The sequence below is a fragment of the Halichoerus grypus genome, chromosome 8 (assembly GCF_964656455.1).
Source record: "Halichoerus grypus chromosome 8, mHalGry1.hap1.1, whole genome shotgun sequence".
Taxonomy (NCBI): Eukaryota; Metazoa; Chordata; class Mammalia; order Carnivora; family Phocidae; genus Halichoerus; species Halichoerus grypus.
The window spans coordinates 88408525-88434182 of record NC_135719.1 but is presented as its reverse complement, the minus strand read 5'-3'; the positions used below and the strand labels follow the sequence as shown (position 1 = coordinate 88434182).

The window sequence follows — 25658 nt, the reverse complement described above, 5'->3', positions numbered from 1 at the left end:
TCTATCATCTTCAGTTTCCCAAACGTATGCTGGTTGGAACCTAGAGTCATTGAATCAAATGTGTTTAAACAGTAAATTAAAGCAAGATATCACATAGCCAGTCAAATGGGTAACTACTGGTTTACTTTGTAATTTTTACATACATCATTATCAACAATTCTATTTTGAAGAATGCTTCATTTATTGGTAGGGAAGTTGTTACTTTATAAAAAGCCAAGAAGAGGTAGTATAATATACTATACTGCTGAGTATTAAAAAAATAGGAAATATATACAGTTCTCCATTCCTTCAACAAATACTGGATGGGAGGCTTCTGTGTGCCAAACAGCAACACCAACTGAGTTAACAAGCTGGAATAAGTTGGGACAGAGAAATAAGGTAAATGCCTGATAATTCTAGCTATCATTTGACAATGGCAACACACTAGTTATTTCTGTTGTATCTTGAATCTTCAGCACACCTCAGAGAAGCAGATGTTATTCTCATCTTAAAGGTAGGAAACTGAGCTTCAAAGATATGAAGTGGTTTTCCCTAGGTCATACCTACTAAGTGGTGGAATTAGGATTTGAATACAAGTGACCTAATTCCAAAGCTGTGTTCTTTCTGCGAATTATTTTTTTTTTAAGATTTTATTTATTTATTTGACAGAGAGAGAGCACAAGCGGGCAGAACGACAGGGAGAGGGAGAAGCAGACTCCCCGCTGAGCAGACAGCCCGATGTGGGGCTTGATCCCAGGACCGTGGGATCATGACCTGAGCCGAAGGCAGATGCTTAACCGACTGATGCTTAACCGACTGAGCCACCCAGGCACCCCCTTTCTGCTAATTATAATACAGCTTCCTCTGTATTGTGACTCAAAATCCCAATATGGGACTGAACAAAGTAAAATAGAAGTTGAAAGGTGGAACACATTTCTGTTTGGTTAAAACTAAACTGGTTGTTTTTCAGGTTTCTATCTTTGTTCTCTTTCTTTTCCTCTTTCGGTATGTCAGCTGTCAGCTCCATGTGGACAAGTTCTGAACTAGATCTCTGGTTCTGACCCCTCTTCGAAGCTGTAGTCCCACATTTCTCCCTGGATGCTCTACTCAAATGTGACATGTTTACAATTAAAAGTATTATTTACCCCTCCAAACTGACTCCTTCACATTTAATTCTCTTAGTCATTTAGGCTCAAAGTTTGGAGTCATCTTTGAAGCTTCTGTGAAACTAGTAGCTGGACTCAGTGATACATAATCTCCCTTCCAGCTCTAAAATTCTAGTGTTGTTATTTTTGTACTACATACTCAGTTAAAATGAATTACACTCTCTGCTTTGGGCCTGCTCAAATTATTTTCCAGAGTTTTTTTAGTATCTAATAGAGTACGTACATCCTACTCATTCGTTCTTATGCATCCTTCAAAGCCCATTTTATTTATTTATTTATCTTTAAAACTTGCATTTATTTATTTTTATTTTTTTTAAAAGACTTTATTTATTTATTTGAGAAAGAGAGAGCATGAGCAGGGGGAGGGGTAGAGGGAGAGGGGAAGCAGACTCCCTGCTGAGCGCGGGACCCAATGCGGAACTCAGTCCCAGGACCCCCAAGATCATGACCTGAGCTGAAGTCAGCCACCTAACTGACTGAGCCACCCAGGTGCCCCTTTTCTAATTTTTAAAAAAGATTTTATTTATTCATTTATTTTGAGAGACAGAGAGAGGGAGTGCGGGGAGAGGGGCAGAAGGAGAGGGAGAGAGAGAATCCCAAGCAAACTCCACGCTGAGCTTGGAGCCCAATGTGGGGCTCAGTCTTTGGACCCTGACATTATGACCTGAGCCGAAATCAAGAATTAGACACCTAGCCAACTAAGCCACCCAGGTGCCCCCAAAGCCCATTTTAAATGTCATCTTTTTCTTTAAACCCTTCATGAGTCTCCCAACAGGACTTCATAATAATTGCTCTCTCCTTTAGGATCTATAATACTTTTGTACCTTTCTCAGGGTAATTTGTAGTACCCAATGTGTGTGTGTGTGTGTGTGTGTCTGTCTGTCTGTCTGTCTGTGTTTGTGTGTGTGTCTATATATATCAAGTGGAGTAAAGAGGATGCCTAGGGGAATTCTTGGCAAGAGATGGAGCCTGAGCAGAGTGGTGAGGACTTATGGACTGGGTGCTGGCACAGGGTTTGGGAGCAGGGTAAGGAAAGGAGAAAGTTGGGGGGTGCTTATGGTGGCTAATTTTGGAGTTTCAGAACCATAGTGGGGTAAGGGCAGCATCCTCCAAAAGGAGAGATGGCAGCTATGGGTGATTGCTTAAATATAGAGGAGGTATTCAAACAAGTAAATATCTCAAGGATAATAAGATCCAGGTTTCTCTCTGTAGGAAAAAGGAGTTACAAATACAGGAGAAAACTAGAATACACTGTGTGATGCTGGATTGGAGGTATTACTGTGAACATATGGTTTTTCAATATATATTGTTAGATAAAGAAATATAGTTGTAAATGTGTGTGTGAGTATACATAAATAGTTAGATATAGATGCACCGTATGAGTGTATAAATATTCCCTAGCCACATCCACTAAGACAGACTGAGCAGTGATACCCCAATAGCAGTGAGTACACCTAGTGCTTCTAAATACCATTCTCCACTAAAAGGAGCCAGGGCTCCTGGATAAATGGCTGCATCTAGTGTTGGGGCAAGAAGAGCCTAGAATATCTTACTGTGCCAGAAAATAAGGGAGTGCTCAAAGAATGATGGAGGTGTGTCAGAAGGGCATAGAATAGTAAAATATTAATGTAGACTATGCATGGTGAGTATGTGGTATATAAAACTCTTTCAAGTTTTCTGTATTTTATTTATTTTTTTAAAGTATTTTTATTTATATATTTTTAAGAGAGAGAGAGAGAGAACAAGCATGAGCAGGGGGCATGGCAGGCAGAAGGAGAAGCAGGCTCCCTGCTGAGCAGGGACCCCGATGTGGGACTTGCCCAAGCTGAAGGCAGTCACCTAACGGACTGAGCCACCCAGGTGCCCCAAATTTTCTGTATTTTAAAAATGTTTTACAATAAAATATTGCAAAAGAATTTAAAACACACAAAGACACAGAAACCAGCATGAATGGGGCTCCTCCAGACCAAACTCGGGACAATTTGAACATCAAAATAAATAATGATAGAAATAGATTATAACCATTTAATAAAAAACTCTGAATTTATACTGATATAAATAAATTAATTAAAATTTTGATGAGAAAATACATAATTTCAAAGAATCTCCTCCCACAAAATACTTATTAATTATGAAGGGGAAATAAGTAACTTTATAGTGGAGAAGCCTGGCAGATACCACTTTATTAAAATAAACATCAATAATGAGACTAATTAAAACGTGCCACTTGATAGGATGCAATTTTTTTTATTTTTTATTTTTTAAAGATCCTACTTATTAATAAATTATGTCAGAGAGAGAGAGAGCACCAGCAGGGGAAGCTGCAGACAGAGGGAGAAGCAGGCTCCCTGCTGAGCAAGGAGCCCAATGCGGGACTCCATCCCAGGACCCTGGGATCATAACCTGAGCCAAAGGCAGACACTTAACCTACTGAGCCATCCAAGCATCTGATAGGATGCAACTGTTACCAAACTCAAACTTGTCCATGCACCTGATGCACAGTAAGCCAACATCTTGGACACGAGTTTTGAAGCTAGCTAAGAAAGCTTTATTGTCAGAAGGGCAGCCCAAAGAGAAGGCAAGGAATTATTCCCAAGGTTGCTGTGTCCTGTTAAGCCTAGAGACAGCTTATGTATGTTTGGGGAAGGATGTGAATACATGAGAGGAGGGTGAGGGGTTTCTTGACACCTTGATGGGAAAGAAACTTGAAACAATCTGGAGGTATGCATTCTTCTGGACAATGAGGCCCTATTTGGGACCTGGTAAGATCAGGTATGTCAGATAATTTCAAGACAAGTGTTATTGTTGAGTGCCCATTAGGTTTCTACAATCAGTGGGTAAACAGGGGAGTAAGAGTGGAAAAACTAAAGTTAATGATTGATTAGAGGTGCATAAAACATAAGTAAGGAACAAAACAGTATGTGCAGCTAAGTTAATAATGCAACTAATACAACTACAGTTCTGCTTATGCTTTCAAAACAGGTTGAGAAACCAAGCATCTGGCCTCACAATTAGAACACAGCATTACTTCTGTGACAGTCCTGTCATAGACACTTAACCTGATTCTAATCATAAATATACATCAGACAGATGGAAAGTGAAAGCCATTCTACAAAATAATTGGCCGGGAATCTTCAAAAGTGTCAAGGTTATGAAAGTCAAGGAAAGACTGAGGAAGTGTTCCAGATTGAGAGCAACTAAAGATACATGACAAGTAAACCGAATGCTTGATTCTGAACTGAATCCTTTTACCATAAAAAACGTTAAGAGACAATTGGCCAAACGTAATGTATCACGTAAATTTATTTTGGTAGATGGTGACTACATAGTTGAGGTGCTTATTAGTAAGACACACACACTGAAGCATTTAGGAATAATGTGGCATCATGTCGGCAATTTAAATGGCAAATGGTTCTGGAAAAATGTTCTTTGTCCTATAGTTGCAACATTATTGTAACCTTGAGACTGTTTCAAAATAAAAACTGAAAATTATATTCAAAACGCTGAGTATACTGGAAAAACTCAGTTGACTTGGAGCCAAGTGGCTGTGAGTCCCAATTCCACCACTGACTCAGAGTGTGACCTTGAGTAAGGCGCTTTGTTAGGCCCCAGTCTCATGCTCTAAAACCAGGAGTAGCACGACAAGGCTCTCTAGGGTCCCTTCCATGTCTAACCTAACACCATCCACACCCACAGCACTCCCTGCCTGAATTTCTCCAGACTCCAGTTGTGTCCTGGCCTTCAGATGCCCCAGTGCCGCCCCTAGGGATTCTGGCTGGCGATGACAACAGACAAAAATAGTTGTGGCCAAGATCTCCCGACTGCAAAGCCAATGTCCTGGCCTCAATCAACTTGGGCAGCGCTCTCCCCCATCGCTCTTTCGGTGGTGGAGCAGTCACGCCTGCCAGAGTGGGTGCTCGATGGCTCGGCGGCCGGCTGAGGGAGCCTAGAATCGGCGGCGCGGCGCAGGGCGCGCTCCCAATCGCTGGCTCCCGCCGCGCTCGCGGCTCCGAGCTTTCCGGCTCCGCCCCGCGCGCGCCCCTCCCGCCGCACTGCCTCGCAGTCGCCGCCACCGGCAAGTCCCGGCATGTGGAGCTGGTAACGTGGCAGGACTGGGACGGGCGCTGAGCCGTGGGGGACCCCAGAAGGTGAGCAGTCTGGGATCCTGGGAGTGGAGACGCTGCGGGCGCGAGGGGGCGGTGCCCGTGCTGCCTGCCCATTGGGAGGGACATCACACCCGGGCCTGCACTGTGAGTTGAGCGGCTTGGGACTCCCCAGGGTGGTCGCGGCTGCGAAGTGGTGGAGGAAGCTGGGACCCTGGGTGCGGGAATGGGTGGAGGGATTAGGTGTCGTGACTGAAGGGGCCGGAATCCTCCGAGGAGGGACTGACCTGGGGCGCGGGGACGACCGAATGGCCAGTGCGGTCAGTCCTCCTTTCCCCCGGCTCCGGGAAAGTCTGGTTTTACCCGAGCACAACAGGTAGGCGTGGACTCTGCCCGCCGGCGGGAGCCCCGCAGTCCTGGCGTGCGAGGAAGGTCGGAAGGTCGGAACCCGACTGGCGGGACCCGCCCAAGTGGCGCCCATTGCGCCCCAGATCGGTCGGAGCGGGGCCCGAGGCGCTCTGAGCGCCCGCACCTCACCCTCAAGGCGGCTTTCCAGAAGCGCTCTGGAAAAGGGAGTGGATATTGCCTTCTACGGAGGACTATTTCCACTCCTCTCAGGGAAAAAAAGCCTTTGCTGGAGTAGCATTTGCTTAGTGTGAGGAAACATTTCCTCTTACCGTACTCTTGGCCAGCAAAACGACATTTCAAGTGATCATAAAGTGTTTAGGAACTTTATAAAGTGCTTTATGGTACTTACTAATCACAATAATATATACCTCTGGCAAGTTAGATGATTTTCGTAACTGTCAAGTCAGATAATAGGAGCCAAATGATTGGAGCTCCTTCCTTAAGGATCATAATTACACATTATTTTTATGTGCGTTCATTTATTCAAATATTCAGCACCTTTTGTGTGTAGGCTTCGCACCCTGAAGGAACTTACAGGCAAGAGGAGACGCTGAAAGGAGGGGAGAGAATGTGCCCACAAGTACTGTTCAGAACTTTTGGAGAAAATAATCTAGTGAGGTTAAAGTGTAAGGAAAGCAGAAGTCTCCTTAGAGCTGAGCATTAGATGGATGAGGAGAGAAGAATTACCTTGTTTCATTTTCCACATGTTTTAGAAAATGTGTCTTGGATAAAGTCATTTTAGATGACTTTAGCGATGAAGCTGAGACTTGTCATATTTTAATACCATTGATTTTTTCTTTAATAAAATGGATAAGCAAGCATGGTTTATAACATAAGAATAGTGGCAATTGGAAAAAGTACTGGAGGTTGAGTTTGTCTTAGAATGCAGTTATTTTATATAGATAGCTATTAATATAGGAAAACACTTGTGACCTGACAGTCAAGAGACCTGAATTTAAGTACTTTTGTTTTTAAGCAAGGCATCTGTCTTCCATCCAGCTTTCCTTCAGATAGGGGATTGAGGCCACTTATAACTTTTTTGAGCCTTTCTTAATTATCTTATGAACAGAATAAAGGTTAACTGGATTTGTTTAGGCCCCTTACTATTCTAAAATTCTTTTGTTCTAAATCCTGGATAACTGCATTAAAAAAAAAAAAAAAAAAAAGCTTTTTTGGAGCATGTATCCTGTATCGCTAATCTTAAAACCATGGTATGGTTCTAATTTCACTAAATAAAATGTTTTATATGTGTACTTTTTCAGTAACTTAATTATACTTATTGCCTGGATAATGCTTCTCTGTGGGTAAATATATGAGCATCTATTTATATTCTTTTGTTTGTATGGTAACTGTATGATGAATATATGCATGTTTTTGTGTATATACGTCATTTATTTAGTACATTTTTTATGTAAGTAAAATTATCAGAAAATTGAAATTACCTATTGAAACACCAGAAAAAAATTTTTTTCTTCAATATTTTAGGAGGAGATCTGAAAAGAAAAGAAAGGAAAGAAAAACATACATGTACAAAGTCCCTTCATTTTAATTCCAGTGTTGAAAAGGCTCTGGAAAGTTTTTTTCTTAACTCATTTGGCAGCAAAATATAATGTAAACTGATACGAAGCTATTTATAGTCATTATTTAATCCCACCTTATGTGAGTATGTTTTATCTTTTGCTGCAGAAATATCAATGAGTTGATTGATGGAGTGCTGCCCCAGACTGTCTTGGGGGGTTAGAGGTAATAGATGGTATGTTCACTGTATTACTTGAGTGGGGCCATAAGGGTCGCAGCCAAAAGGCAGAGTAATGATGGAGTTGTTCCAGGGAGCTGTACTTGCAAAGTTAGGAGCCTAGCTGGGGATCTGGCAAAGAGTAAGAAGCAGTGTCTGTCAATAAAACCCTTCTAGTAGGGCTCCAAGAAGGTCAGAAATGTAGCTAAATTCTAGGCTGGATATTCCATAGGATATGTTGTGAATTAGAAGTGAGAGCCATGAGGAAAAGCCAAGATGTCAGACCATAGTGTGAATTAAGGCTGATTCTGTGAATGCTAACCCTGATGTAAGAAGGGGAAAAAGGGGGATATTCTAAGGCAGGCAGGGTCTAAACCAAGAAGTCCTAAGTTACAGATCGCATGAACAGCAAATACAAGAATAGAGTTATTGGAAAATTGGGCAAGGATTCCTGGCCTCTTCTGACCTGGAAGAATAATGGCATCCTGTGCACTTTGCTCTTGTACTTAGTAGTCTCATGTTGCCCTGCTTTTTAAAATGTCTCTACTTTATTAAATAGTATTTTGGTTGCTTCCACCACCATTAGCATCCTGCTTTGACTTCTTCCTGATCTCAGTGACTTTGCTCCTTCACTTTTAATATGGTGTTCTGTTCCACCCTAGCTAGAATCCAGATAACTGGATTATTAGTTATACCTAAACTAAGAATGAATAGGCTGTGAGAGACCTCTCAAGAGACCTAGGTCAGTAAAGTTCATGATCTTTGAAAGAATTAATTACCTTTATATCCTTTAAAAAAACAAAACAAGACTTTGTTTTCTTCTTACTGGAGTTTCAACTTGGTACCAAGTAGTGAGATTGTTTAGATAGTTACTTTCAGATGAGTGGGGTGGGAGATAAAGAGTATAAATTTTCTATCTTAAAATGTACTTTCTGGCACTCCTCAGTGCCCAGAATGAAATCTGTCTTCCTAGAGGGAGATAGAAGAGTTGGTTTGCAGAACAAAGAGTGATAAAAATTGTCAAGAATATCCAAAGACTGAACTAACACTGTTGGTACTTATTGATTTACTGTCTAGATGGGAAGAGTCCTTTGAAAGTTGATGTCTCTAGTAGGAGACCTCACACTTTAACAAGAAGCCTCAAAGTACCGACATAAGAGGAGAATGAAGTGATTAAAAAAAAAAACAAAAAAACCCCAAAGTTATAATGATTAGATACTTCAGTGGGTATAGCAGTACCTGTCAGTAATAGCGGTACCTGTCAGTGATAGTGATTAGAGAGACTTTATGAAGAGGCTGTATGAAGTAGTTGAAGGAACATGGACATTGAAACCAGACAGATGGAGGCATTATCTTACTCTGCTTAAATGACATCTTGACCTTGGACACATTTCTTGTTACCATCATCTGTAAAATGAGGATAATAATATTTAAGTTTCAGTGTTACAAGGATTAAAAGTTTCTAGTAAGTAAATTGTCAAAGAATGTTACTTCCTTCTCCGATCACTGCCTTAAGAGTTGGTTCGTATTGCTGAGTACTTGCTTCCCCACAACACTTCCTTTTACCCTTAAGGGGTTTTCTCTTTTGTAATCTGGAAGGAGAATTACCAGAATGGGCAGAACTTCAGTGGGGCTCCCATTGGCAGTCTCCTTCACTTAACTCAGTTTCTGTCATTGTTCTCATCCCTAACAGTAATCTGCAGTACCTCAGAAAAACAGAAGAGGTAGGCAAAGTCAGTCACATCCCTACTTGTGGCATTTTTTTATGCCAGTTCATAAATTTCCCTGTAACTCCTGTTTCTTTCCTTTTTCATCCTAACTTCTCTATCTCATAGGATGTGTTCTCCATTGGTTCTTGGAACTGTGTGCATCTGCCATTCCTCTTGGCTTGTATGCAGTGATAAACAGCATTCTCCCCATCCTTACCAAGTTTGCAGGAAACACTCTTGGAATCTTACTGCACTTGATGTATTTTCATTATATATTAAAATAAGATAGTGCTATGTCTGGGCATGTTACAAGTTAGACTTTGTGTGAAACGACAAGAAACATGGATTAAGTTGATTTTATGAGAATTTGTAGTCAGAATTCCCCCCAGAATGTTAAATTTATGGTTTTTAGTTTGGAAGGGGTGTGATGTGAAACTTACTTATAAGTATGAATAACACAGATTTTTATGTGAACTTTTATACTAGGTTAATTAAAAGCATCTTTTCTTCTTTTATTCATATTCCAGGAGTAGCTAAGAGAAGATTCTGTTTATATTTAGAATATTTAATGTTAGATCATTTGATCCAAAATATTAATCAGAAATGGCCACTTTTAAGTAGGTGTGATATTAATTTGTTATATAGTCTTCTAATAAAAATCCTATTATAGTATGAACAAAAAGGAATATTTAGATTTCTTGATTTATAGTATTTAATGCTATTTCAAAGATTGTGTTCTATAGAACACTAGTTTCACAACATTCCCAGCTGGGGGAAAAAAAAGAAAAAGGTAGTGGGACACCTGGGTGGTTCATTCGGTTACGCATCTGACTCTTGGTGTGGGCTCAGGTCTTGATCTCAGGGTCATGAGTTCAAGCCCCACGTTGGGCTCCACACTGGGCATGGAGCCTACTAGAAAAAAAGAGAGAGGGGGAGGTGGGGAGGGAGGAAGACAGAGAAATGAAGAAAGAGATAGAGTTTGGGAAGATGTCTGTAGTTAAAACATTGAGTGCTGTATATACACGCCCTCCTGGCAGTATATGGTACCCATTACCAAATTAAATGTATGGAGACCCTCTGTAGGAAAGAAACTGCCAACTTGGCATTTTCCAAAAGTATTTGGTTTTAGACCTCCTCCCCGCCCCCCACAACACATCCTCATTCTTTGGTACTGCTGTTCTACAAAAACACTTAAGGAAACACTGCTTTATCTATGGGAACCTCTCTTAATATGTAAGCTTCTGCACTTGTAGTTTTCATAATTATAATTTTTTTTTTTAAGATTTTATTTATTTATTTGACAGAGAGAGACACAGCGAGAGAGGGAACACAAGCAGGGGGAGTGGGAGAGGGAGGAGCAGGCTTCCTGCTGAGCAGGGAGCCCGATGCAGGGCTCGATCCCAGGACCCTGGGATCATGACCTGAGCTGAAGGCAGACGCTTAATGACTGAGCCACCCAGGCGCCCCCATAATTACAAATTGTTTTTAAGTAAACTCTACCCCCCCAATGTGGGACTCGAACTTACCACCCTGAGATCAAGAGTCGCATGATCTGCTGACTGAGCCAGCCAGGTGCCCCTTTAATTATAATTTTTAATGAGAATCTAATATTCCTTGACTATGTCAAACTTTATTTAACCATTTCTCTAATGTTGGACTTGGAATTTTCCAGTTACCACTTTTATAGCGCTGTATTTGACACTGATGCTTCTGATAGTTTCCTTTTTCTTTCTTTAACATGAATTTTCTTTTAAGATTTTATTTATTTATTTGACACAGAGAGAGAGAGAGAGAGAGAGAGCAAGCACAAACAGGGGGAGTGGCAGGCAGAGGGAGAGGGAGAAGCAGGCTCCGGACTGAGCCGGGAGCCTGATGCAGGGAGCCTGATGCGGAGCTTGATTCTAGGGGATCATGAACTGAGCCAAAGGCAGACGCTTAACCAATTGAGCCATGCAGGTGCCCCTTCTTTAGCATGAATTTTCAAAAGCAAAATGCTTTTGCCAGAAGGCTTTGATATTTTTATGGTTTCTGATACATTTTCCAAAAAAGGTAAACTCTTTGTACTGTCACTATGAAACTATTAGGTTTTCTAAATTCTCAGTGTTGGCTCTAAAAGTTTTTGTATTTATCATATTTAAACTTAATGTACATGTAATTTTGAACCATTCAATTAAATCAAATTCTTATTGGGCTTCAGTCACTATTGTACACTAAACATTTTAAAATATTAACTAATGATAACATTTTTATTTTTAGGGTTGTTATAAAGAATTAAACTCAGTCCATCCCAAATAATATCATAGGTTTGAATTTCATTTTCATTCTCCTATTTTCTAAAGCAGTTTCATTTGCTATAGCTTATCTAAATATATCAAGATAAATCTTTCTTACCCAATTTGATAGAAGAATTATAGGAGAATAGTGGATGTTAATCAACTATTAAAATCATCCATATTATAATCTAGCCTGAGTATTCTTACCTATAAATTAATAGTGTTAGTAGATATTTGATGGTGGTGGTTAAATGAAAAATCCATTTATTACAGCACCGCAGCCTTTAGAGATTCTGGTTCAATTGTTTTAGACTTGGCTTTGGTTTTGTTTTTGTTTTTTTTTAAAGCAGCTAGAGTTATGAACCACTGGTCTGCATTGTTACAGGTCTGCTATCATGATATGCTAGCTGCCTTTAATATTAAGAATTTACCTATCTCCTCTGTGTTATTCCCCTTGCTATTTTCCCAACACTCCCTTTTTAATTCTTTGGACTCCTTATCCTTGGAAGAGTTAGAAGATGAAGCCTATTTTGTGATTTACTGAAAGATGTAGGGGTAAATAGGTAGAGAATGAGCCTACATATAAAGTAATGACCTCCCGCCTCCCCATGCCATTTGTTCTGCACATTTTGTTCCTTACATTTTAATGTAAAAATTCTGTTTTTCCTTTTAACCCCTGTGGAAAGGCTTCCTAGCAGTAAGGAAAGAGAATAAGCTTTATTGCCAAAGAGACCTGGGTTTATTCTCAGCTCTACTATTTACTGATATCTTAGTATTTTCTTTATCCATAAAATGAGGACCAATAGTATCTTCCTTGCTTTCTTCCTTGTGATGATTAGAGATAGTATAAGTTAAGCGCCTAAAAAGTTCCTGGCTCAGTGAGTAATAGCTGTCATTGCCATTCTTGTGATTTGGGAGTCTCCTAGGAAGGTGAAAGGCATAGCCAGGAATTACAACAGCAGGCTATACATGTGTCCTCCTCATTTGTGATATTACCAAGATGATGCTGACAAATGGTATTGTGAATTTTAAAAGTTAGAAATCTAACAATTTAGTTTATTTATTGGTTTTTAAGGGTTTCATTTTAAAAGTTTGAAAGTCTCTAAAAATTTGAAGATAGAGAAAAGAACATTATCCATAATGCTATTACTCTAATAATTATGGTTAGGATTTTTGAATCATAATTTGGAAAAATATCAGAAGAATCTCGCAATCTTAAGTGATAGCTGGAGAAGCCAGACATTTTAAGGACCATAAATATAATGGAAGAAGTGCTATACCAAGAGTAAACACTATAAGAATAGGAGAATTAATCATGAAAGCTTTCCTGAAGGAAGTGGTTCTTTTAGCTGAATTTTATAATTTTTTAAGATTTATTTATTTATTTTAGAAAGTGTGTGCACAGAGGGGAGGGGCAGAGGAGAGTCTAAAGCAGACTCCTTACTGAGCACAGAGCCCGACCGGAGCTCAATCTCAAGATCCTGAGATGACAACCTGAGCCAAAACCAAAAGTTAGATGCTTATCTGACTGCACCACTTGGGCACCCCTAGCTGAATTTTAAGATAGTGAGTTTATTTAGAAAGAAAGAAGCAAGGGGCACCTGGGTGGCTCAGTCATTTAGGCATCTGCCTTGGGCTCAGGTCATGATCCCAGGATCCTGGGATCAAGCCCCATATCGGGCTCTCTGCTCCGCGGGAAGCCTGCTTCTCCCTCTCCCACTCCCCCTGCTTGTGTTCCCTCTCTCACTGTGTCTCTCTCTGTCAAATAAATAAATAAAATCTTAAAAAAAAAAGAAAGAAAGAAGCAAGATATTTCAGATTCAAAGATGGAATAAATACAAGATTTAAAAATCATGAAGATAAAACTGTATTAAAGAGCTCTAAAATTATAAATTATAAAATTATAAATGTGTCAGCAAACCAACTTTAGGACTGTGCCTAGAGATATTTAAAGTACAGTAAAAAAAAAAAAAAAAACTCATTTTTTTTCTTTACCAGGGGCAGCCTCCCGTAGACAACATTTTAAGCATGACCTAAAGCTCTCAGTAATTTGTGAGTTTGTATTTTGTAACCTATAATTTTGCAAAGCCTGAATCACAGGTCAAAGAGAATCTTAATTTAGGTCGGGATAGAAATGATCCAGCTTCTTTCTAGATTAATTCTAATTACTGTTTTGTTTTGTTTTTTGGGGAAGGTTTGGATTTTAAGATTTATGTATGTTTTCTGAAGTGTGGGAGATTTTTGAGAGGGGTTGTTGTTGTTGTTGTTTACTTTATGCTTTTTGAACAAAACTGTGAGAACTAAAGACTGGAGGCTGAGTTGAAGCTGTTGTGATGACTTTTAGAGAAGTGAGAGTTGAAGAAAGTAATTTGAGTTTACATATGATCTATTTCATAACTTCAGGCACTTGATACATTCTGGAATTAGTTCCACTTACTGCATAATGGCTTGTTCATTTTGTAAATTGGTCTTTTCATGCTCTGGAAAGAAAAAACAGAACAACAGATCTATCTTATTTTGTGTTTGTTGTTCTCTTTGATTATTTGCAGTTTTCCTCTTTTCCCTCTTTACAATGATATAATAAATCATTTTAAGAAACTAAATGACCAAAAAGACTAGGAAGACTCTTTTTCCTCATAAATTTTAACCATAATTTTAAATATGTTCCTGTCTCCACCAAAATAGATCTTTAAACCCTACCTAGATAGAGAAAATCATGTTAACACTCTCAGGACTCGCATCTGTAGGCTGTTTTGTTTTGTGTTAGTTTTAAAATTGTTGAAGGTGAGGGGTGCCTGGTTGGCTCAGTTGGTAGAGCATGCAACTATTGATCTTGGGGTTGTGAGTTCAAGCCCCACATTGGGTGTAGAGATTATTTAAAAATAAAATATTTTAGGGGCTCTGGGTGGCTCAGTTGGTTAAGCGTCCGACTCTTGATTTCAACTCAGGTCATGATCTCAGGGTTGTGAGAACAAGACCCCATCAGGATCCATACTGGGACTGGAGCCTACTTAAGATTCTCTCTCCCTCTCCCCTTCCCCCTCCCAAAAATCTTTTAAATGAATAAAATTGTTGAAGGTGAAAAAAATAAAATTCTTGAAGGTGCTTACACTTCTTTGCCTACATAAATTTGATGTGAACTCATTTTCAAATGGAAAATTAGCCCTTCATGATAGTAAGATTAACTTCTCCTGGAGATGGCTTTGGAGTAGGTTATTCTAGCAAACTTGGGCTTTAGCCATTTGGCCCCCTGCTGGTTCCTCTTTCTCTCAGCCATCAACAATATTATATACATGTATTACTCTAGGGCAATAAAGTCACTGGTGTAAGAGCACTATGCAGAATGTGGACATTAGCCTTTCTTACACTATGCCAAGTCTTTGAAGACTAAACATGATATTTAAATTGAACCATGTGAATTTGCTGATATTCAGCCATTTTTTGAACTATAAAAATGGCAGTTCATAGGGGTGCCTGGGTGGCTCAGTTGTTAAGCGTCTGCCTTCGGCTCAGGTCATGATCTCAGGGTCCTGGGATCGAGCCCTGCATCGGGCTCCTTTCTCAGCGGGGAGCCTGCTTCTCCCTCTCCCACTCCCCCTGCTTGTGTTCCCTCTCTCACTGTGTCTCTCTCTGTCAAATAAATAAATAAAATCTTTAAAAAAAAAAATGGCAGTTCATATAGTTCAGCCTACTAGCAGCTTAGTTGTTCTTAAACATTTCCACTAAACTAGTATTCGTACCAGCAGAGGGGAGTGAATTTTGGTGGGGCGGTGGGGGGTGGGGGGGAGTGATTTTATTAAAAGATGTCTAGAAAGGCTTGTCATGCTTAGAATTTCTCTGAAGGCTCATGTTTTATCTTGAAACACTTTATTATTTTTGCCTTCTAGTGCATATTAAATGTATATTTATTTTAATATACTGTTTTAAGTTAATATCAGAGGGGAAATGGTTAACTAAATTTGATCCCCCAGTATGTGTATTCTGTTGGCACACTGCTGGGGATATCCCACTTTGAGAGTCATAGTAGTAGGACAGTACCTTAGAACCTTAGGTCTAATACACAGTGCCTATTTTTCTCAATATAGAAGACTTCAGGGATGAAAATTATGACTGAGTCACTAGGGGTATTTATCATACACAAAATACAAACAGTTATTACAAAGTGCCTCAGAGAAATGTATGGTCTAAAAAGCATTGAAGGGTATTTGTAAGCTTAGTTCGACTAATGGCTTTATGTTAGCATATATGATATTTGACTGTAAAGTAATGTTCTTTTTTTTTCTTTAAAGATTTTAATTTATTTATTTGTCTGAGAGAGAGAGCAGCAGGCAGAGGGAGAAGCAGGCTCCCTGCTGAGCAAGGAAGGAGCCCATTGCGGGACTGGATCCCAGGACCCTGGGATCATGACCTGAGCTGAAGGCAGACACATAACTGACTGAGCGACCCAGGTGTCCCTGTAAAGTAATATTCTTGTGTACCTTTTTAAAATATAGGACAAGTGTCCATAACAGGTACCCGTTAATTTCTCCATGGGACAGCTTACTTAGGTCGGGAAATTAGTATTGTGCCGTGTTTTGATTAATACTTCAGATTACATTGCATTCATGGAGATTCATAGTACACACTATGAATACCCTGAGAAATCTTTTGGATAACTTAGTTTTATAACTAGATTCTCATACTTATTAAAATAAGGAATCTGGGGGCACCTGGGTGGCTCAGATGGTTAAGCATCTGCGTTCAGCTCAGGTCATGATCCTAGGGTCTTGGGATTGTGTCCCACATCGGGCTCCCTGCTGAGCGGGGAGCCTGCTTCTCCCTCTCCTTCTCCTGCTCCCCCTGCTTGTGCTCACTTGCTCTATCAAATAAATAAATAAAATCCATAAAAATAAAAAATAAAAATAAAGAACCTGGTGTTCAGTTTTTAGGAAATAGTACAGTGATCTATCCATATTATCCACAAATTCTCTACACATTCTAAGCTTTTTAAAAGTGGCTGATTTTGAGGTGTTTGAGGGGCTTGATTGGATGAAAGAGTGGCAGTATCTGGTGGTTAAAGCACATATATCTAGAGTCAGATTGCTTATGTATACATCCAAGTTCATTGTGACCTTAGGACTGCTACTTAGTTTCTCTGTGCCTCAGTTTCCTCATCTAAAAATAGCTGGCTGTGGGATGCCTGGGTGGCTCAGTCGGTTAAGCATCTGCCTTCAGCTCAGGTCATGATCTCAGGGTCCTTGGATCGAGTCCTGCGTCAGGCTCCCTGCTCAGCGAGAGCCTGCTTCTCCCTCTCCTCCCCGCTTGTGCTCTCTCTCACTATCTCTGTCACTCTCTGTCTCTCTCTCTCAAATTAAATAAAATCTTAAAAAAAAAATAGCTGGCTATTTCTTGAACAATTTTGTGAATTATTCGAGAAAATATAAAGCACTTACAGTAAGTGGCCAATACGTGTTAGCTTTGTCAAAAATAATGGCTGGCATTAAGTGGGAGCAGTAGTTTTACAAATATGTTTTTCAAGTAGCATAATTGTAGTTTGAAAGATATATTGTAATGTATGTTCACTTTTAATAAACTAATCACTTTGTGATCTCAATAGAAAGATAAGAATAGAAAATAAGAGAAAATTAGAAAAATAAGCAGTCTCCAGATACATAACAGTTGTAGGGTGTGGTTATATTAAAACATACAGTATATTGATTGCATTTGTATTCATCTTCCTAAAGTGAAACCTGAGGTAAGAGCAGGAACATCTGTTACTTGCAAAAAGCATTTGCTGATCCCATTGATAGTGCATACATGGAGATCACAGGTACATTTTAGAGTTGGGTGGTTAGATGTGAGATTACTAATATGAATTGTTTACTTTTAGTAGCAATTTATATGAGGAATGTATTGAAGACATTGGAGATAACTCTGCCCTGCTATGATCTCAAGCTTTTTACTGAATTATTTATTATTGCATTGTGTTAGCTATTTTGCTTCTTGATAGATCATTTTACACCACAATATTGCTGCTGCCTAAGGGAAAAAAAAGTCTCTTCAGCAGTCCTAATGACCTCTAAAAAGGGTAATTTGATTCTTAAGATAGGATTTTGATTTGCCGTGGTGGTTGTAAGAAATTTTCTCTATGATACTGAGGTAATTTTTTTCCCTCAGACAATCATAGATATTGAGTGCACACTTGCTTTTCACCTTCTGTATAGCTAGGTTTCTTCCAGAAACTGTTTCTCTAGCATTTATTAACTTTGTCCTTAATTGTGTATATTTTGGTCAGTTGGCTTCAGTAATTTAAGAAAGGAAGATTTATTTAAACAAGAACCTAAAAATTCACTTGCTCTGTAAATGTGAATTTGTTAGCACCATTGTTTATATTCTCGTTCCTTAAAATTGACATTTCTGAAAATCCTGGTGTGTCTTTTTTTTTTTTTAGGACTGTCAGTACCAGGTTATAGGTGGTATTGGGCAGGTAGGCAAGACTCACTGGAAGGGAACAACCCAGATGGCTAAAGCAGCATGCAGACTTGGTGGGTGTGGATTGGTAAAAGCTGCCTTTTGGCCTCTGGGGCAGCAGCATGGTCAGAATCCGGAATATTGGCCCAAGCCAGAAGGACGCAAGTAAATAAAGAGTAGGAGTTGAAAACTTAAATACCTGAAGAAGTTGGCAAATACTGTAAATGAATGAGGCAGGCCAGGTGGCAGTTATGGCCTGCTGGAAGGTCCCTCTCTTAGATTCAGCCATTTGTTGCTATATGGGGATATGGACGCAGGTTTTCATGTAAAATCTTATGCTTAAATATTAGTAAGTCCTTTCTCCCCCAATATGTTGCAGGCTAAATTTGGCCACCAGGGTACCAGTTTGTGACTACTATCTTATAAGGAGACTCTTCTCACATTTATATTAATTATGATGATCTGATACTATAAGTAGTTTTATACTAATAAACTCTCTAGGAGAAAAAAATGAATGAAAAGAAAGAAAAGCCCTCCCCTAGGTCTCCCATCTGATTTTCTTTCTTTTGTCTTTCTTTTTTTTTTTTTCTTTTTCTACATCTTTATTTATTTACTTACTTTTCATTAAGTTTAAATCCTTGATGGGTACAGTATCACACGGATTCTGTGGCCAATGGCTTTAGCAGGAAGGTTGCTTTGGAATTTGGCATGAACCATGCCACTGTTACCATGAGCATGAGTTACTTTTCCTCAGATTACTCTGGTTTTGTTTGGTTTGCCACCAGGAGTCACTGTGTTGTTCTTTGCTTTGTACACATAAGCACATCTCTTGCCTAGATAGAATTCAGTTTCATCTCAAGCATAAACACCTTCAGTTTTAAGAAGAGCTGTGTGCTCCCTCTGGTTCTGAAGACCCCGCTTATAGCCAGCAAAAATGGCCTTGGACCACAGCCTTCCAGATATATTTTAGGAGTTCTGTTCCCAGCAGGCCTCCATAGGCTCCAAGATGGCGGAAAGAGTCCCATCTGGTTTTCTAACACATCTTTACTTACTGGCTTCTCTATAAAAGACTGAGATTTGTTTAGGGGAATATGAGCTATGTATTTAAATGTTTTTAGTTTAATTACCTGTAGCATTCTATCTGTATTTCCAGTATTACAGTTGCCTTCCTTTTTAAATATGTTCTTTTCCTCTATTACAGATTTTTTTCTTAGGTATATGACTGAAGTTTAATGAGAAGAATCGTGACCAGCTAGGAGAATTTTCTGCAAGGAATGGAATTAGCTCATAGCTTATTGCTGAATGAAGAAGCATACAATCAGCTAGGTGAAGTTCAGAAGGCAGAGTTTATTTTCGATTGGTTGAGATATTTGGAGAAGCTCTTGCTAGCGACCAGCAGGGTGGGTAAAATTGCAAACTTTTTTGTGCTTTTTTAAGTACCAGATAATGTTTAGGTCCTTTGGTTTGCTTTTCTAGTTCCGTCCAGAATAACGTAAGTTAGCTTTCAAATGCTAGACCTTATTAAGAGTTTATAATGAAATACTACAAGAAGTTTATTCTTTCAAAAAGCAGGAAGAAATCAGCCAATGTTTTTTATATTACTTAAAAAATATATGAAAATATAAAAAACTAGCTCTAAACTACATTCTATTAGATTTCATTTTCATTATCTTCTTCACCTTCATATGCATGAAGCCCTTGTGTAATATACTGCTGAATATTGTAATGGGAGTTTCACTTTTAAAAAGTTGTGAGCTCTTTAAGGAGAATATGAATTTAAAAGTCTTTTAGTAAACATATTCATTCTTAAGCTTATGAAATAGTTTCCAAAAAAGAAAACAAATCACTCATACTTTTCACCTACATTCAGCAGTTAACATTTTACCATATTTGATTGACTGATTTACTGAGCCATATGAGGTGGTACTGCACCTTAAATACTTCTGCGTACATCTCCTACTAAAAATGAGGATATTCTTCTACATAATAACAATACTATATGTAATGCAAAAGTGGTGCAGAGGCAGTACTCATGGAGACATTTGGAATTTAACAAGACAAAAATCCATACTAACAAATACTTCATTGTGGAAGCTTATGCCTTAGTGAGCACCTAAATACCGTTACTATTATAATGGTATTCTGTACTCCTTTTTCAGAAAGCAGACAAGTAAAATGGAGTAACATTACTGGCATTTAGATGCATAAGCTTGCAGAAAGAAAATTGCACTAAACTTAGAAAACGATCTGAGTAACACAATCATTCATTACAAGGTCAACTCATGATAGATTATAGGTTCCTGCTTATTTATACAGATATATATGGGGGCAGAGACTTAATAACAAAGAACCTCTGGTTAAAATACAAGTACAACAGAAGAAGAAAGGTATAGAAGAAATAGAACCCTTACCTTTCTTCACAGAGACTCCAGTATATTGTGGCCCAGAAATTATTTTTTGGAGATACCTGCAGGGTAGCAGACTACCTTGTGTGGTATGATGACTACACCACCCACTTATTTGTAATTTTTAGTCAAAATAATTTTGTATTTTTCTGGAGTTTTTAATTCTTAAATATATGAAAGAAGAATTGTATTAGAAGATTATATGTAATTATGTTGACTTTGAATTGTCTTTTTTGTTACCTTCCTTTCTAGAATGATGTAAAGGAGAAACAGAAGACTCTTGTTGAACAGCTCCTATCTTTGTTGAACAGCTCCCCAGGCCCTCCTACCCGCAAACTCCTTGCTAAAAATCTAGGCGTTCTTTATAGTATTGGTGACACATTCTCTGTTTATGAGACAATCGATAAATGTAATGATCTTATTCGTAGCAAAGATGATTCTCCAAGTTATCTTCCCACAAAGCTGTAAGTTAAATATTAAAACTGAACATAAAACAAAATAGTGCTTCCTTGTTGAATCATTTTGCTAAAGAACCCAAACTACTTGATAATTATTTTGAAACTGAATACAAGTTGTTTTACTCATTTTTTAAATCTAACTTTTAAAAAACATCTAACATTTTTCCCATTGATTGAGAGACTATTCTTCTAAAAAATATTTTAGATGTATTTGAAGTCTTGATTTGGGAATCAAAACTGTCTCACTAAAAATGTAGCAGTTGAAGACTCATAGAACACAAACTGGTGGTTGCCAGAGTGGGGAATAGGTTAGGGAGACAAGTGAAATAGGTGAGGGGGATCAAGAGGTACAAACTTCTAGTTATAAAAACAAGTCCTAGGGATGAAAAGTACAGCATAGGGAATATCATCAATAATATTGTAATAACATTGTATGAATGACAGATGATAACTACACTTACTGTAGTGAGCATTTTGTAATGTTTATAATTGTCGAATCACTATTGTACACCTGAAACTAATATATGTCAACTATTAAAAAAAGTGGTTTTTTGTGGGTTTTTTTTTTAAGATTTTATTTATTTATTTGACAGAGAGAGAGAGACAGCGAGAGAGGGAACACAAGCAGGGGGAGTGGGAGAGGGAGAAGCAGGCTTCCTGCTGAGCAGGGAACCCGATATGGGGCTCGATCCCAGGACCTGGGATCATGACCTGAGCCAAAGGCAGACGCTTAACGACTGCGCCACCCAGGTGCCCCTAAAAAAAAGTGTTTTAAAGATAAATACAAAAAATCTTAGCAGTTGAGTGAGTGTTTAAGAAAAAGTATTTTGAGTTCTTCAAATCTTTGGTGTTCTTTTAATTTATTAGCTCTTCGTAGTAAAAGTTAATAGTAAATACCACATAGAAAAATACTCTTCTGAGCTCCTAAAAAGAACAGCTTAGTTTCTTTCTCCATAGGATTCAATTCATTTTTTCATCTGTTGTTTTAGAGAAAGTAGTTTGCCATGTATGGGTCCACAATAGTAATTTTACAGAAATTTTTGTTGATCTAATTTTTAGCTTAGAACAGAATGTATTTTCCCATGGAGTTTTCAGATTTCAGACTTGATAAAAACATTATTTCCTGTTTTCCTTACCTTGTATCTTTAAGATTATCTTTGATTATCTAATATATGAAGGTCAGTTTCATGAAAAATTATTTTATAAAAAAATTTGAGGGAATGGAATATTTGGGCTGAGGTTTCAATTATTTGAAGATACATTTTTTTTTAAATTACTGTTATTGAAAGTGTAATTATTTGGTATTCATGCAAGCATCATACCTTAGGATTTAATAGTGGAATAGATTCTGGCAATTTTATCCTTTAAAAGTAAAATTAAATAGTCACTTTTACATAGTCTAAGATTTTTTTTATTCCTGTTTTTTCATTCCTGACTAATTCCTAATCTAAATGTTGTTTCAGTGCTGCAGTGGTATGTTTGGGTTCCTTGTACAAGAAGTTGGGTAGAATGCTGGTTAACACCTTTACCGATACAGTGGGGAATATTCTTAAAGCTATGAAGAGTGCAGAGGTGAGTAACCACAAGTTCAACCAAAGAATAAAAAGATAAACTATAATTTTTATTACATCAAAAGAAAAAGAATAAAAAGTATTTTATGGTTTTGTGTTTTATGGTTTCTTGAGCCAATAAAAATGCTTTACCTATGGTAAGCATACATAGGTATATATATAAATATATCCATAAATGAAATATTTCTAGGAGATGCACATATCTCTTTTGTATATTAAATCTTTATTAGAAAATCAATAATGCAATTTACGATTTTGGATAAATCCGAATCGGCAAAAGCTAAGGTATTTCTCTGGCAGACCCATCCCTGCTTCTTCCCTTCATATCACCTTTTCCCCTAACACTAGTACTACAGCAAGTGTTTGTCAATAAGGATCCAGATACGTAGTTGGTAACTACTGGATACCTGATGGATGGATTAGTATTCTACCAGCATCAGAAAGGAGTAAGGAATATAATCAGGTTGGGAAAGAGCTTGAAGGATATAAGTATGACCAGGATCTGGTTAACCTTTTAGTTGCCAGGGGAATATATTCTCAGCCTTAGCCTTACTGATTTGTGATCATTTACCACTGTGGAATATCCTTTGTTTTTGTAACTGTCTCTTCATTTGGCTTCCAAGATACTGTAATTTCTTGACAACTATAGTTTCACTAATTTTTTTTTTTTAAGATTTTATTTATGAGAGAGAGAGAGAGAAAAAGAGAGAGCACAAGCAGGGGGAGGGGCAGAGGCAGAGGGAGAAGCAAGCTCCCTGCTGAGCAGAGAGCCCGATGTGGGGCTGGATCCCAGAACCCTGGGATCATGACCTGAATTGAAGGTGGATGCTTAACCGACTGAGCCACCCAGGCGCCACTCACCATTTTTTTTTTAAGATTTTTATTTATTTATTTGACAGAGTGAGAGAGGGAACACAAGCAGGGGGAGTAGGAGAGGTAGAAGCAGGCTTCCTACTCAGCAGGAAGTCAGATGCTTAATGACTGAGCCACCCAGGTGCCCCTGACCAGTCATTTTTGAAATTAAAGCATTTGTATGTGTGTTTATCAAAAATTTTAAATCTGTGGTCCCTAATATTTAAGGATAACTCAGCACCTTTAAATATAAAAACAATATACCAGTTCTTGTTCTAACTTCACCTAGAAAAGAAGTTTAGAAAACAGCTCTGAAATAATTTTTAAAAATGCTATCTAGTTTGCCCACACATTTTTTTTAAAAAAACATTTATTTATTTATTTGAGAGAGAGCGCATGTGCAGTGGGGAGGGGGAGAGGGAGAGAGAAACTCCAAGCAGACTTCACACTGAGCAAAGAGCCTGACACAGAGCTCGATCTCAAGACTCTGAGATCACGACCTGAATTTGAAAGTTCACATGTAGGGCGCCTGGGTGGCTCGGTTGGTTAAGCAACTGCCTTCAGTTCAGGTCATGATCCCAGGGTCCTGGGATCGAGTCCCACATCGGGCTCCCGGCTCAGCGGGGAGCCTGCTTCTCCCTCTGACCCTCTCCCCTCTCATGCTGTTTCTCTCCCGCTCACTCTCTAATAAATAAATAAATAAATAAAATCTTTAAAAAAAAAAAAAGAAAGTTCACATGTAAAATATGATAAATTTCCAGAAGAATGTAGCTGATTTGAGGTGCATGGCTGGCTCAGTCAGTAGAGCATGCAACTCTTGGTTGTGAGTTCAAGCCCCATGCTGAGTGTAGAGATTATTTTAAAAAATAAAACTAAAAAAAAAAAAAAAGAACATAGCTTATTCAAGAACTTTAAGAATTGAAGTCCATAACAAAAAACTAGTGATTGAATCTAGTCAGGAGATCAATTCTAAGGAGTGGTTTGCTAAAAGACTGAAGAAAGTGATTCAGCAGAAGAGATTGTTAACATCTGTAAACTGGGTTTTATTTAAAAGGAAATCTTTGTAAGAACTTTTATCTGCTGAGGAACGGCCACTTTAAACTTTCTTTCCACTTAACTCCATTAGTTAAGCTATAATCTTTTTAGGCCCCATGTTTAACAGGATTACTCTGTAAGTCTCAGAAATTTTAAAGTTACTGCTGAAGATTTTATTTCTTGCTATTTTTTATCTTTATGACTTAGTTGATCAGTACTGCAACATGTTGGAGATATCCAAAGGGTTCCCACCTTTAATTCACACCCTTCAGTAACAGACAACATAAAGTTGGGATAGAAAGAAAGTTCAGAAGTTTCACCTTGGGACCCATTTGGTTATGTCCACCTATTAATTACTGTTGTGCTCCTTTGGACAAAGATAAATTGATAACATTCCTATGAAAATGGTGGTTGATGTTGATCTTTGTCTTCTCCCAACTTTAGTTATTTTTAGTGGCCTTAACTTCCTGGGATATAGAAGTCGTTTGGGGCATTTATTAAAATATCAGTAATATAAGCAGTTACTATTTTTTGAGTATTTATTATGTACCAGGCACTGTGGTGAATGTTTTCCCCACAAGGACTTATTTACTTCTCACACTGGCTGTATGGGTTTCATCTTATTCTCATTTTATAGATGGAGAAATAAGTAAGCACAACTTAAAGTCACACAGGTGCTAAGGATCAGAGGCAAGATTCAGCCCCAGGTCTTTTTAAGTCTAAAGCCCAGACTTTTGTCCTCTGAGTTCAACTACTCAGCCCAATAAATGATAAAATATTAATGGCTATAAAATCTATTGAGCATTTACTATATGCCAGGCACTATTCTCAGCGTTTTACGTGTAGTAACTTGTTTGATCTTCACAACAACCTGTGAGGTGGATATGTCCATTTCACAGATAAACTGTTTTGCCCAAGGTCACTTAGCTGCTAGATGGCAGTCCCTGAACTCTTACCGTGTTACCTCATTAATAGCAACCATTTATTGAATGCTTAACAACATGCAAGCTTTGTGCTAGGATTTTTCATATAATTTCATTTAATCTTCATATCAACCCTTTGTATTGTGTTGAAATATATACACATAACACTTTTCAAATAGTAAACACTTCATAAAATAACAGCTGTTAATGTCTCTTGATATCAGATGGGTTGGTTAGTGTATACAGATACTGAAGTATTTCACTAGTACATGAGAGAAATTTTGATGCTTAATGCTACTTTTCCCAGTGAAATTTTTTTCTTATTTAAATTTTTTCTTTTTGGTAGTCTCAAGGTCGATACGAGATTATGTTGAGTTTGCAAAATATATTGAATGGACTAGGAGCTGCTGCTACACCTTGCCACAGGGATGTTTATAAAGCTGCTAAATCCTGCTTAACAGATAGATCCATGGCTGTTCGTTGTGCTGCTGCAAAGGTAAAATGGTCTAATAAGTAGAATTTCTCAAAATAAATACAAAGAAAATTAAATTAGTATCCCCGTTAACTACATGATCTCAGAGCTACAACCTT

General features: G+C 38.2%; 1 protein-coding gene and 1 pseudogene across 5 annotated transcripts in view; one reads left to right on the top strand and one right to left on the bottom strand.

The window, feature by feature from the left end:
- The first annotated feature begins 5168 nt into the window (after nt 1-5168).
- The window catches only part of HEATR5A (HEAT repeat containing 5A), a 108062-nt gene continuing 87572 nt past the window's right edge, over nt 5169-25658 (top strand). For 2 of the 5 annotated variants that reach the window (XM_078053537.1, XM_036093118.2), the window contains exons 1-5: nt 5169-5293; nt 19025-19223; nt 20481-20692; nt 22150-22258; nt 25414-25563. In XM_078053537.1, coding sequence (XP_077909663.1) covers nt 19098-19223; nt 20481-20692; nt 22150-22258; nt 25414-25563 — 597 coding nt within the window. In that variant the 5' untranslated portion in view covers nt 5169-5293; nt 19025-19097. Of the gene's footprint in view, nt 5396-19024; nt 19224-20480; nt 20693-22149; nt 22259-25413; nt 25564-25658 lie in introns of all 5 variants that reach the window. The other 3 variants (XM_078053538.1, XM_036093115.2, XM_078053536.1) reach the window with 2 other exon arrangements.
- LOC118536397 (large ribosomal subunit protein eL33 pseudogene) lies at nt 18439-18786 on the bottom strand (annotated as a pseudogene).